Source organism: Acomys minous (genome assembly GCF_964271855.1).
Source record: "Acomys minous genome assembly, chromosome: 12".
NCBI lineage: Eukaryota > Metazoa > Chordata > Mammalia > Rodentia > Muridae > Acomys > Acomys minous.
Window position 1 is genome coordinate 99718174 of NC_140493.1, and position 14996 is coordinate 99733169.

The window sequence follows — 14996 nt, forward strand, 5'->3', positions numbered from 1 at the left end:
GTATATATATAAATGATCCCGTCAGTTGTCAGTGAGTTCTTACGCTTCGCAAAAACACTTGGTCACCTCGCTTCTGACACTAGGCTCGTGAGCGATGACTAACTTGCAGCAATTGAAGAAATTCTTTGACAAGGAAAATATTATTTTTACCACATTGTAGATGTTGACATTTTCAATGTATTAGGGTAAGTTCTATGTGTTCAAAATGATCTTGGATGAGTCATCTCACAGTGAATGGCGTATGGTCTCACTGTTTATTTCCAGCCCTTTAAAGCCATTTCTTTAACAATAAAAAGAAGGTTACTTTCTCCCCTACTGAGTTCTTTACTGCCAGAAACCTTGGGCAGATTAATCTGATGGGATGAAAACACTTTGTGGTAGCCTAACAGTTACCTTGAGTGAGGATTTTTTTTTTCTTCGTGTTTTGTTTGATTAGGATTTTTGGTTTATACTCATCTTTTCTGACAAGATTTTGCTATGTAATTGAGGCTGGCCTTACACTGTGGTCACCCTGTGCCTTGGCCTCCCTAGTGCTGGGATTACAGGGTGGGCCAGCATTACTCAGCTATCATTTTTATTTTCTCTGGAAAAATATGACCAATAGAAGCCAGAAAAATCACCTAATTTCACTACATAAAAATAGCTACCATAGCATTTTTATTTAGTCTTTCCTAGTGGCCATAGATAAGAAAGGGTTACTGTAGGGGGATTGAGGAACTGTTAGGGAAACTGAAATCAACCACACCCCCATCACTGTGCCCCATTCAGTTTTGCTCTCCCTGAAGTCTGGGGACTATGAATGGGGCCCTGGTCTTACAGCTGTTTTCAGTTCTGAGACTAATTCTCATTTGGATAACTAAGACTGACCTTCACTAGTTTTCCTTCTTCACCCCAAATTCAGTGAAAGCTGAGGGTGGCCTTGCTGCTTGGATGAGGCTTGAACACCTAGGATGCTGCCTTTCCTGGGGCAGGCTTCTGGCCACTCTTAGCTGACTTCAAGTCCTGGTGTACGTTTGGGGGCCTGGTTTAATTTCCTTCCAGATATTTAGTTGGTTGTCTTCATACCTTCACCACTAACTAGAAATAGCGCCCTGGTCAAGTGTAAGATTCTTTATATAGCATTGTATTGTGCTCCAGTTTCAGCTGAGGAGAAAATGCAATCAACAGAAATCCATTCTTAGCTTTTGGGCCTCCGAATGCTCTATTTCTGGTGATTTTGGCTTGATTAAAAGTTTTTCAAGGCTGGAGAGATGGCTCCGTGGTTAAGAGTACTTACTGTTCTCACAGAGGACCAGGGTTCTGTGCCCAGCACCCACACTGTGGCTCCAGGGGACCGGGTACCCTCCTCTGGCCTCTGCAGGCTCCTGCGTGCACATGGTGCACGTGGACTCATGCTGGCTTACACATACACAAAACTTTAAAAAAAGGGGCGGGGTTGCTTTTTGTTTTTGAGACAAGGTTTCTCTAACAGTGCCTTGGCTGTCCTGGACTTGCTCTGCAGACCAGGCTGGCCTCGAACTCACAGAGATCCACCTGCCCTCTCCATCCTTAGTGCTGGAACTAAAAAGGTGCATGCCACCGTGCCCAGCTCTAAAACATTTTTTTTGAAGGCTGATTTGTATTTGTGTGAAAAGCCCATTTTGCATGGTGACTGTTAGGCCTCACCTCTGAGGAAGATCCATTCATTCTTCAGCATATCCTGTGCTGAAGTCACTTCCTGGACTTTGTGTTTGCTTTTCTCCTTCAGTGTTTCTCTCTGTACTAGACATTCTAAACATTCTGTGACACTCTAACCCCAAATGAGACTCAGTGCTGTGACAGACACTGCACTTAGGGAAGCCCCGTGTTGTCTTTTCGTCTTCTTGTTTCTATATTGAGTGGGGAAAAAGAGGAGGACAGTTTGAGGTTTTCCTACTAAAAGTTGAGAATATTTTTGTCAACTCTTTCTCTTTCTTATATACCTCTAAAACTCCTTTAGATTTCTATTTGCATTATATTAAACTTATAGCTTAAATTGGAAGGAATTTTATCCCTGGAAGAACTTTGTTTCTCCCTTAGGAAATGGTGCAGTCTTCTGTGTGTTAATTTCTCTCTCCCCCTGTCTGCTCCCTACCCCTTGGTTTTGTGTGCTTCTCTTTAAAAATTCTGTTGCGTCTTCATTTCTGGTTCCCGTGGGACATTGTTTTGTTTTATGCTCTGGTAGTTGTTATGAATGTGAGCTTCTCTCGTTATACCTTTCAGGCATCTCATCTGGAAAGACAAATCCTCATTCTCCTTAAGTGGCCATAAATTTGTCAAGTTAAAGACTTGTGTTTACCGTAGAGTCTGTGGCGCTGGGACAAAGCACAGTGCTCCATCTCAGACGGGCTTCGCTCCGATTAAAGGAAGACGCAGAGAAAATGAAAATCTTTCTTCCAGTTGTCACTGTACCCATCAGAATTGCTTCCTGAAACTGCACATTTTTGTTTGCAGTGCCGATGTTATCATAAAAGCCTCATTGCAGAACTGGATCTCGTGTGTGTGTGTGTGTGTGTGTGTGTGTGTGTGTGTGTGTGTGTGTGTGTGTGTGTCTCTGGGTCTGGTAGTCGGGCACTTGCTTAGCATGTTCAAGACTGCTCAGTTCTGGGGTGGGGAAGGGAGCAGCTCCTTGGCATTAGAGATGACATCTGTGCCTCCAAGATGGCGCTGCCTTGAAGTATTTTCTTGTTTCAGGTCCTGGCTTTTGAGCACTTTGCTTATTTTCATTTTTTCCCTGTAACACCTGTGTTTTGGGCGCTAGTTAGGTTAGATTTCACCATGTTCTCTAGGCATCCCTGCTGCTGGGGTTTGCCCTCAGAGCTGAGTGTTTTACTGGGAGGCTGTCCTACTGACGCTTCTCACTGGACATGTAGATCCTGTTAGCTTGAGATTCGCATTGCGTAACCAGCTGGAGCTCTCGCTGTCTTCTAGGGTACAAGTCCTAGTGAGCAGCAGATCACTCTGCTAGACCTCCCGTGGTGCCTACTTGTCAAAACTAACCCCCGAGATGACATTAACTAAAGCTCCTGGCACCGCAGTTAATGCCACTTGGAATTCCCACTAGAGTTTTTCCTTGGTGATTGGCTTTCGTAGCATAATTATAAATAGATAATTTAATTAACAAGGTAACCTTCGCCCAGTTATTTATTTATGCACACCCATATGAAAGGATTTGCTAACCTTAACATTACAGATACGTCTCAGAGTAGCAAGTAAATTAGGAATTTTACTTAAATCGACAGTTATATTAATAGAAATTTGTATACAAATTTAGTAATTCTTTCTTACTTATAGTTTGTATATTAAATTGTTTTTGAAATGTTAGCATTACAGTTTGATATTTAGAAATACTAGCAATAAAATTTAAAAATAATAATCATATCTTTAGTAACATAATGCTGTCATAGTTCAACAGGGAGAGTTGTTAAAATGTATTTACTTTTCTTTTGCATTTGTAAGTGGTTGTCTGCGTGTTTGTATGTGCACCATGCTTGCGCCTGGTGCCTACAGAAGCCAGAGGATGGTTCTGAGCCAGTGTGGGTGCTGGGACCTGAGCTCTGGTCTCTAGAAGAGCAACAGCTGCTCTTAACCTCTGCTCCATCTCTTTGACACCAGAGATCATTATTTTAACTGCTTTTTATTACCATCATTATTGAGTCCTGGGAATTGAACTTAGGTCCTCACGTATGCTAGACCAAACCCCGCCCCCACTGAGCTATATCCCCAGCCCTGTTTGTTTTATTTAAAGACAGTCTTACTAGGTCACACAGGCCAGCCTTGTACTTGCTGTCCATAGCCAGGTAGGACTTGAACTTCCCGTCCTTCTGCCTTAGCCGCTTGAATAACAGGGATAGCAGGCTGTGCCAACAGACCTGGCAATTCATTATTTTCTTTGCATTTTAAAAGTTACATGTATTTCATTTGTGTGTGAGCGTTTGGGCTAGAGACCAGCCTGCTGGGGTTCTGTTCTGTGGTGCCAGGATCAAGCTCAGGCTGTCAGGCTTGGCGGCCAGCAGCTTTACCTACTGAGCCTTTTTACCAGCTTCTGGCAACTTCGTTTTAAAGGAAACTGAGGCACAATGATGTTGATTCTATGTAGGGTAATTATTAATGAAGTGTGAAGACTCGCACCTGGCAGGAGAGTGTGAGGAACAAGGAAGGAGTGCAGTTCTCAGGTGCTGGGGGAAAGCAGATGGTCTTGGGACACAGAGTTACCTTTTTAGCTGTCTAAAATTTCTCCCTTTCGTGGGGGTGGAAGGAGCAGTTCTTCCATTCTGAAAACCCATCTCATTCTAGCTGCATATTCCGTTTGCATATTCAGATGGCTAATTCTGAGACCTCAAACCTCAGACATTAATAATGAGCAGCTAATTTTCCAGTAGTATCTGAGGACTGGCTGAAAGGTCTCTGATACTGCTTTTCTGAGAAGCTGAAACCCTTAGCTGTGCTCATTCAGGTCCTTTAGAGAGAAGTTGCGCTGCCCCAAGGGGTAAGCCCCTCTGAACTGTGTCATACTCTGATCAAGCTGCCTTTGTCCCCTTGTGAGAGACGTCTTGATAGCCCAACTGCCCACATTGAAGATGAGCAAGCAGAAGTCAGGTGAGGTTGACCGCCCAGAATACCATAGTGATGCAGATAGACTTCTCTTAGCTGTCATGTTGGTGTCTCCTCTATGAATTGCTGTTTGGCTATTGGAAAACACGTTGGCAAACTCCCAAGTGTTCATTCCTGAGAGGTGCTTCTCACAAGGGTTTTTCTTTTTCTTTTTTTTTTTTGTTTTTGTTTTTCGAGACAGGGTTTCTCTGTGTAGCCTTGGCTGTCCTGGACTGGCTTTGTAGACCAGGCTGGCCTCAAACTCACAGAGATCCACCTGCTTCTGCCTCCTGAGTGCTGGGATTAAAGGCGTGCACCACCACTGCCTGGCTCACAAGGGTTTTTCTTTATGTGAACCCAAGCTGATGAATGCTCTGTGTTGAAGAGTCGTGGCCTTCTCACTGTGCACTTCTTACAGGAGAAAACAGAATATAAGTGTAGTGTGACTTTAGAAACTGAGGTAAACTTTTGCCCTTATTTCTACTGAATTTTATGAGAGCAATATGACATTAGAGTTGCTTAACATTCTCTTAGCATAACTTACTGTAAAATGTAAATCTTTCTGAGTGATACTATACTAACAGTGAAGAAAGCCATAGCTGTCTCTGTGGCTGATCCTGGTGGCATGGGCTGTGTGGATGGATGAGGGGCAGATGAGTGAGTGCAGGATCTGCTTGTAGGTGGAACCTGAGGAGTGTCAGGTGGGCCAGCTGTGGGCTGGACCAAACCAAGATTTAAAAAGGGATCCCAGGGTCCTGCTGGCATATCTCTGTTGCCCACTTGCACTGTGGGGGAGGAGCTGCCTTCCTACAGGCCATGGAAGCCTGTGGCCCTCAGCCACAGGAAGTCATCTGTTTTTGGTATTCTTCATCCAGTTCTTTCTGTCTTTCCTTCTGAACCTTCTGTTAGTAAGATGCTGGGTGTCCAGGATTCTCCTCTTTTTTTCCCCTTGACATATTTTAATATTCTTAGAAGGCTTCCTATTTGGCGGAGTTACTCCTTTTTCAACTCTATTTGTCTCTTTATTGCCTTTTACAATGAGATTTTTAGGCGGGAGAGGCTCTTTGGCAGAAAGCTTTCCCATCACTAAGGAAAAAAAATCAAGCAATGTTCTGGGTTCTTTTCATCACCTCCCTCCCCCACCGTGCTGTCCATCGCACCCAGGGCCCTGTACATGGTAGGCAAGCACTCACCTCCTACCGAGCGCTTTTACCCATATGCCTTTGCCTTTCATCTACAATTGCAATACGTTTCCCATGGACACCACTAGAGTTTGTTATTTTATTTTGCTTTATATTTGTAATTAAACCAAGATAATGTTTTGGAAAGAACTTTTGGGTATTAGTTTTCACTCTCCTCAGCATTTGTCTGTCACGTGGTTAATTCTTCCATCCTGGTTTCTTTGTTTTAGATATCTTTGTACCAAAGTGTAGGTATGCTACCCCAAGCACAAGGTGATAATGCTGGTGGAACATGAGAGTGAACCATAGTTGAAGTTTCTTTCAAATAGTGAGAAAACTAAAAGATTCATTTAAATAAGTAATCAGTTTTTCAGTATGATGGGTTTTCATGATGCAGAAAGATATCTGACTTTTAAAAAGACTTGCTTATTTTTATTTTATGTATATTACTGTTTTGTTTGCATGCATGTAAGTGTAGTGTGCATGTCCGGTGCTCACAGAGGCCAGAAGAGACTGCCAGATCCCTTGGAACTGAGCTATATGTGATTGTCAGCTACCATGTAACTACTGGGAACTAAACCCAGGTCCTTTGCAAGAGCGTAGTGTTCTTAACCACTGAGTCATTTCTTCAGCCTCTATCTCTAACATGCTAATGAGAAATTATCAAGCCAGATATAATGGTTTTGTTTTCAGGGACTATATATAATCATAGTCAAGTGGAAGCAGATGTAGGCAGTGTTTCGTTTCCTGCTCTGCTAACTTGGTGACTTGACTGCTGAGGTAAGGCGCTGGGTACCAGTCTGATCCCTGACTGTAATAGTCCTAGCAGCTTCCTGGCTAGCAGCTGTTGGTGGGTGCCTTTTTAGTCTTTTGTTTCAATAGAGATGGCAAATAGTATTTTTAAAATTCTTAGAAATTTCTTCTGTATTTTTTTTCTTATATGAAGGACAATTTTCACCATTGAATATGATAAAATACAGTCTCTATGGAAAAGACAGATAAATAATTTATGTCCTTTATTCATTTTAGGCTAATAATCAAGGATGGCTGTTGAGGCCCTTTTCTTCTTGATTTCACTTTGAATATCATTCTGAACCAAGCATCATTATGTATTTGAATTTTCAGCTTATTGTAGTTACACTTTTTGATATCTCATTCTGTATCTGGACGCTAATCTCTTAGGAATCCCATTTGGTTCCCGTTTTCCAGATGTCTGTGTATAATGTAGATCAATGGCTTATTGTGTGTTAGACAGTAAGAATGCAGTGTCTGAATTCATGTGTTGCTGCCACAGCACCATCAGAGGATGTGCAAGGCCTAAAGTAGGAAAGAAGCAAGATTGTGGATGAGAAATCCTAGGTCATACCTTAAAGTCTAAAGGAAGAACAAGATAAATGGCAGGAAATGAGAATGCTGAAGCGATTTCAATGGTCTAGCTACAGAAAACCATAGAGGTGTCCATGAACCCCACAGTTGGTCCTTTGTAAAGAGGAGGTAGATAGCATTTAGCACAACTGGCAAGAGTCTGGCATCTTCCGCATGCTATGCCCCTCTTTCTCCCTCTGCTCACTAAGTCTATGTCACAATGTCATTATGAAACCTCTTGTGTGCTGCTCATTCCTGCTCAACTCTTTTCTGTTTTGAATCTTGTGACTTCATGAGTTGAAGTCCCTAAAGGTCTGGGGAACTCCCGAGGCTGCCAAGGGTTACAGTGGGAAGCCATGCCTCATCTCCGGCTCCCTAAATACTGACATCCTGGGGTCTGGAATCTCCCGGAGAGTTGTTGATTCATGTGAAATGGTGATATCTGTGCTCAAACGGTCTCATGTCTGCCTTCGTGTAGGCAGGTTAGAACTTTGGTCCTTGAGTATGTAGAGTCAATGACTCCGTTTAACATAAGAGAAATGATAGAAAATGGAGTTTTATCCTTCTGCAAGCCTTAAAATCAAGGATCAGAGGTGCATGGGGAATTGAGGCAACATAGAAAGAAGGAAAGTTATGGGGACATGAAAGGAAAGGACTCCTCATGCTGACTGCTAATTGTGTACTCCCTAGGCTAAGGCTACAGATGTGCTGCTCTAGGAGGGGCAGGCACAAAGCCACTCTCTTCCCACTGGAAAACAGTAAGCTGTGACCCACGCTTTTAGCCATCTCTGGTCTTCTAAATGCCCCCCCCCCCCGCCTCTGTCTCTTTCAACCCTAGTGCTTCAGTTTGTGTTAAAATATTATTCACACCCTCCCCTCAATAAAAAGATTGACACGAGGAAAAAAAGAGGAGACACTGGTTACTGATACCAGGAACAAAAGGAATGACGTCATCCCAGATGAGATGGCTCAGAAAGGATAATGCCAGGAAGGTTGAAGTTTTCAACAGCTTCCATGAGATGGACCACTCATTTCCCTGAAAGCCACAAACTTCCAAAAACTCACCAACAGGAATGATCATATACGTGTTAAAGAATTGAGTTTATAGTTAAAACACTTCCTGAGATAACTGTCTAGGCCAGAGCTGTTTCACTACTGAATTTCTCTAAATACGTAAAAAAGAAAATCTACCAATTACAGTCATTGCCAGAGAGTGGAAGGGAAATTTTATCAATTTATTGCATAGAACTACTATCACTATTTGCAAAGCAAGACAAAAAAGAAAACTATAGGCTGATTTCTATGACAAGAATGCAACTATCTTCAACAGACAGCAAATTGAATTCAGCCAGGCAGAAAGAGAATACACCATGACCCTGGGCAGCTTAGCTGGTTGGTGCAGTATTTGAAAGTAAATCCATGTACAGCCTACCGTGTTAACAGTCTGGGGGGGAAAATCACATGATCATTCAATAGATGCCTCTCCTTCTGAAAACAGACAACCCACCACCCTCCTTACCTCCAACCCACGTACAGTCACACAAAGTAGAAAGAGACTTGCAGCTGCTGAAAGGCATCTGAAAGCATCCAGCATCCAGCAGCAGCATCAATAGGAAGAGACTTTGAGAGGTAGAGAGGTTAAGGTGATACTGTCACGGTGGTACCCACCAAGGACCACTTGAGCCCAGGTGGTCGGAGGAGCACGGGCTGCTTAGTTTCAGAAAGAAAGGTGGGAAGCAGAAGGATGGAGGTGAGACTGCCCAGACAGAAAGAACAAAAGAGGAAGGGGAGGAGAGAGGGAAGCAAGGAAGGAAGGAAAAAAGAAAAGGGAAAGGCAGCTTGCAGAATGCTTGTTGGAGGCTGCAGTCAGTGCAGTAATGCGAGGAAATAAAGGTTGAGAATTGAGACAAAGAATAAAATGGCCCCAGTTTTATTTGGTGTACAAACCATTTTCTTCTGCTGCTGTACCTTTGCCTGTATCCACCTTACATTTGAGGAAAGAGTCTCATGAAGATCGCTTTTCTACAATTTCACCTCTGCGTATTCGATAGCTGTACCTGTACACCTTGCGTTTTGTTTTGTTTTTTTCTCTTTCATTATATTTATGAAGCTTTCTGTTCTTCCTTTTCCCTCATTGAAGCTCTAAGGCTCCCGTGTCTACTGGTCTATATGTCTATACTACTGTTGTAGGTACCCTTTAAAGACAGGGCTTACGAGGTAGCTGAGGTCCATGTGTTCTGTGTCACAGGCCTATTACTGCCTTTTTTTTTTTTTTTGCCCAGGCAAACATAAGCGTATTATCATTCACACATAAAAGCTCATGAGTGTGATCCCTACAGACCACAACAGGTCAGAATTCCCAGTATGACAATTAAAAACACTTCATCTTCATTTCAAGAGCTAATTGTCTTTGTTACAAAAAAGGACTGAGCAAACCGTTTGATCAGTCACTCGAGGGTTGTCTGGCCTGGAGACACACAGACTGCTGGAGGGTTGGCTCTCCTGCTAAGCACCTTTTAAGGACTGAAATGAATTCCAAATGTGCTGCTTGAATTTGACACAAAGCTGCAGAGTCTCAATTCAGAATGGTTTTGACTACTGGGAAGGACTTTAAAGAGTAAAATTCAAGGCGAATGTGAATGATGTAATGAGAAACAGGACGTAAATGAGATACATGCGAGAAGGGACTTGGGGAGGTGGCAGTGGCGCCTCTTCCCAGGTACAAGAGTGGCTGGCGTCTCAATGCACTGGTGACAGAACGCTCTCCTCCATCCTCCCCTGCCCCTGCAGTGTCCCCTCCCTGATTTCTATCCTAGTGGGCTTGGGTTGGGCCTTGCGCTGATGCGGACACCCCAACTCCTTCGCATCCTTGTATTCTTGGACTGAAGGTGCTCATCTCTGTGCGCCTGCAGCTCTTCCTTTGTGATTTAACACACTTACAATGGTGGTGAAAGAGATTTGTCTGAATCATTATTGATCTCAAGCCGAATAGCAGATTTTACTATTTATTATTGGGGAGAAAAGTCAGGACAGTAAAAGTGTCATTTGTGATCAGATGTAGGTCTTTTATTTTACACTAAAACAGTGATACAACAGTTGGCTCTTAACACGCACCAGGAACCAACCGAAACCTCCTATGTTCCTAGCTTATTCAGTTCTCTCTGCACCCAAGAGGAGGTGCGTGCTGGGGGTAACCCATTACCTAGATGAAGTTCCCAGGAGGGTAAGCCAGCTTCTCCAGGTGACATTGCAGCTGTAAGGCACGGCCTGAAGTCTAGTCCCAATGTCCAGGCTCTAGACAGGTTGTTCTGCCCCTGATTCGTCACTGCCTGCCATTGGAGCTGATACCCAGTGCCTACCTCAAGGAGACAAGAAGAAACGGGAGAGCCCCTGGCTAATGCTACGTCTTGAAATGGCTAGAAGGCCAAGAGAATCTGGCTTGCATGCTTTTAGGAACTTACTCTTAGGACATTCAGAGAGGAGAAGATACATAAGTTAGTCAGGTTTTAAATGTGAAGAGAAGATTTTAGAGACAGTAATAAGTTTTGTCTGTCAGCTGATTAACTGGGAGAAGCATGGTGGGGCCCACTCAGGAGCGCCTGTGTTAGATGAAGGAAGCGGGTCTTGTCAGCAAGGCTGAGTGTAACAGCCAAGGCTGAGAAGGTCCAGGAGACAAGTCACCGTGGCTCCCTTCCGGAGCTCTGGTTCAGTCAATTTGCATTCCAATTCACACACGCGCACTCCCATCCTCTGGAATAACAGTATGACTTTATATCTGGAGACAACTGGTTTGTCCAGGCGCCACAGTGGCATGTGTTACCACAGGACAGCAAAAGGAGGGACAGTCCAGAGATACGTTTCAGGCCCATTTCTCTTGACACCATGTTGGTGTACTTGCTGCATTTTAAAGGGGAGAGGTGAAGAGGAGGGAGGCTTATGGCACAGAGCTTAGCTCACTGTCTTTGAAAGTGGTGTGGGTGTGGAAGAGGCGGCCTGACTTACCACATACCCTTTTCTTTGTGTAGTATGAGCCCAGAGGACCTGGGCGGCCCTTGTACCAAAGAAGAATCTCATGTAGCTCAGCCCAGCCTTGTGTGGAAGAGGCAAGCACTCCGCAGGACAGCCTGGCTCAGGGCAAAGACCTGCAGGACCATAGCCACCCGCCTGCGTTCAGCTTCCCAGCCCCCGAGGCCTGGGCCACCACCACCTCATCTGCCCCCTACCAGAACATTCCGTGCAATGGATCCAGCAGGACACCTCAGCCCAGAGAGTTGATAGGTAAGACAAATGGCTGTGTTTCCAGAAAGCCTCGGTTTTGACTGCTCAGCGCCTGAGTATGCATGGGGCGGCTTCCTGTCAGTCCCACCCACGTTAGATTGCTCCAAAGCCTCATGTGTTATCAGAGTGTGTGGGTGCACTCTCTTCTCTCTCTTCTCTGTCTGTCTGTCTCTCTCTCTCCCTCTCTCTGTGTCTCTGTCTCTTTCTCTCTCTCATATATAATACACTGTTATTTAAATTTTAAAAGGTTGGAAACAAAAGCTGTATCCATGGTAACACTGCTCAGGAAGTGTAGGACCAAATTATAAAGACCCAGAAATTCAGGTGGTAGAAATGTGCTGTTGACATCTGTTTCTCCCCTCTCATTACTCCATGCTCACTTAGAATGTAAGAGTTGGATATGTTGGCTCACATCCCCCCCCCACCCCACCCCTTACCCCTGTACCCGGCAGGCTAAGGTGGAGGATCAAGATTCAAAGCCAGCCTGAGCTACATAGCAAGATCTTTGAAAAAACTAAAATGCTTCAGTTTAAATGTGTGTTACAAGAAAGAGTAGTGGCCGTAACAAGAGCGTCCTGGTACCACTGGACTGGGTGTGAGGGCAGAGCGCGAGCAGCAGCACATTACTGCCCGTACATGCATGCTCCGCTTACAGTAACCCAGCGCCCAGCCAGATAATTGAGTCCTTCCCTGGCAGCACGCCTTCCCACCCCTGTGGACATGCGGTTCTCGTGTTTGCTGTTCCGGTGAGCATGGGTGTTCTTTTACGGTGTTTCTTAGAGAGAGGGGGGGGGGGGAGAGGGAGAGAGGGTTGTTGGTTCGTGTCTTGTGACTGAAGCTGTGTATGCTTGGGCTAAACTGGAGCCCAAGTGCTTGGGCTTCGGCTTCTGGAGGAGCGGTCTCTGCCTGCCTCTGGTTCAACACTGTCCCTGTTCTCTGCTTCTAGCTCCTCCTAAGACTGTCAAACCCCCTGAGGATCAGCTGAAGCCCGACAGCGGGGAGGCGTCCAGTTCCTTCAACTACTCGGTGCTGCAGCACCTCGGCCAGTTCCCACCCCTCATGCCCAACAAGCAGATTGCGGAGTCGGCCAACAGCAGCCACCAGCAGAGCCCGGCAGGGAGCAAGCCCGCCATGTCCTATGCCAGTGCGCTGCGGGCCCCGCCCAAGCCCAGGCCCCCGCCAGAGCAGGCAAAGAAGGGCAGCGACCCGCTGTCCCTGTTCCAGGAGCTCAGCCTGGGCAGCAGCCCGGGCAGCAACGGCTTCTACTCCTACTTCAAGTGACCGCTCTCGCTCTCCTCAGAGAATGTGCAGTTCCTGTTTGTAGGATTGAGGTGGCGGCTCCTCCTGCGCACAGCCCTCCGCAATGTTGACGTGCTCTCACTCAGTCCCCTTGCTGCTAGACCTGCGCCTAAGTTTGAAAGTATATTCCATTATTTTGCATTTTTGATGTGAGTCAGAATTTTGACAGCTTTTATGTAGAATAAAAATATTTTTAAATTTGTGTATTGTTACATATGTTTGCATTAAGCTAGCAGCTAAGAGGTTAATTGTGTAACTATAAAAAAAAAAAGAAAAAAAGAAAAAAGTTTGTCTAAAATGTATTTAAAAAGAAAAAAATTGTTAAGTAGCATTTACATTTATTCAATAATATTACCACATACTGGGTTTCTGTACCAGAAATGGCCAGTTGATGTACAAATGTATGTTATTTTTGCTTAAATTCACTTAAAATTTTTTTTAAATAAAGGGGCAGCATCTTCTAAATACTTTATCTTTTTTTTTTTTTTTTTTTGTGATAGGATGCTGCGCTCTAAAACTTTCAGAGTTTTAGACTATCTGTGACATGCTGTTTTCTATATCAGCATAGGGCAGAGGTCAAGGCCTTCTTTGCCCATGTATTCTGTATGCTACTGGGTTTTGAAATGTGAAAAAGAAAAAGGAAAAAATAAAAAACAAAAAAAATTCCCAAAACTCAGTGGCATACTTAGTTTTGTTTGTTTTGGTTTTTTGACAAGCAACACTTCCAGCTTGTTTTTAATGTTAATTTGAGAGTGTGGTTCCTTTTTTTTTTTTTTTTTTTTTTTAAACAAATCATGAAGCTGAAAAATTTTTAGGATTGTTGGTGCTTAGTAGACTTGATAACTATTTTAAAACTGCGTGAATTTAGTGAAAGACCTTTTTTCTCACTCTGCATGTGTTAGTGTCTGTAGCCTGGCCCCCTCCTCCAGGGCAGGAAGAACTGTGCTGACTAAAGGTTTGGGTTTCTTTTTCCTCCAGTAAAAATTTTAGTACCTTATGTGATGTTTACATTAAGATACAACATTACACGTGGCAATTCTAAGATTTTTCTAGTTGTTTGTTTGAGGAATATCATTAAAGAAAAAAAGAGATGTTTGTCAAAAATTGATCAAAATTTAGGGCATGTTTCAGATCTTTTGAGTCTTCTGAAATTCCCCCCTTGAGCTCATTAAAAATATGAAATTGAAGCCACTATCTGCAGAGGTCCACAGCCTGGCAGTTGTTTCGAATGACCGTGGAAAAGGCAGGGAGAGGCTGTCCTGTTCATGTGTCTTGAACATGTTGAACAATGACTGCCCTTATCATTTCTTGACCCAGGAGCTAGCGCGAGCGCATTCTCTCTCCCTCTCCCTCTCCCTCTCCCTCCCTCTCTCTCTCTCTCTCCCTCCCTCTCTCTCTCTCTCCCCCTCTCAACTGAGGCCAGTGTATATTTCAAAAGAGCCCAACCTTCCTGAGGATCATTCAAGCATAGTTTTCTGGAAGACTGTTTTGATAGGACATTTTAAACTGGGTTGAAAGTGGCGAGGGGAAGGCAGCGTTAGTCTGTATGACTAGAGGTCAGTCTGTGGCAGCAGATGCGGCCGGGACCCCTGTAGTCCCCAGGCAGTGTGGGGTTAAAGGCTGCGTTGGTTAAGGGCTAGCCAACTCCAGGGCCGCGGTGCAGCCTCTAATTCAGTTCCAGTTCTGTGCTCAGGGCCGAGCCACTGGTACCTGGCGTCCTGTCTCAGGCTGCACACCTCTTTTGAGATGGCAGATGTGGACCCACAGACTACAGATCACGCCAGGGAAGTGGGTCCAGTGAGCCAGGCCTCCACACTGTCTGCACGATGTGACATCACCACATACTGCTGGGCACATTTTGTCACAGGGTTCTGTGCTTGCCAACTCTGCCCAGTGAGAAGTAGGACTCTCCCAGGATGAAACTGTCTGGGTTCCATCGGTGATAGCCCTATCCTGCATCCCCCACACGCATGCAGCACACGCCGGGCAAAGTGTTCAGAGCTAGTTTGCTAACTCAGACTATACTGTCAGCCGCCGGCTCACCTCTCGTCAGGAGCATTTTCTGTTTTTCATACTTGAACCTTAAAAAAAAAATAAGTTTTTAAAAATTATTTATATTTTAGTTAAAGTCACGTGTGTACCCTATCTTCTTCTATAAAAACACTGATGGCAGGGCCCCTTGGATGAGGAACCTGTCAGTTGCAGTGACATCCTCAAAGTGGTGATTTCTAAGAAATGACACTAGCTACGTATTAGTTGACT

At 44.4% G+C, this 14996-nt stretch overlaps 1 protein-coding gene across 6 annotated transcripts in view; it reads left to right on the forward strand.

The window, feature by feature from the left end:
* Window positions 1-12936, forward strand: part of HELZ (helicase with zinc finger) — a 140828-nt gene extending 127892 nt beyond the window's left edge. For all 6 annotated transcript variants that reach the window (XM_084748496.1, XM_084748495.1, XM_084748494.1 and 3 more), the window contains 2 exons: window positions 11183-11435; window positions 12382-12936. In XM_084748496.1, the coding sequence (XP_084604622.1) occupies window positions 11183-11435; window positions 12382-12716 (588 nt within the window). In that variant the 3' untranslated portion in view covers window positions 12717-12936. The remainder of the gene's footprint in view (window positions 1-11182; window positions 11436-12381) is intronic.
* Window positions 12937-14996: the final 2060 nt, after the last annotated feature.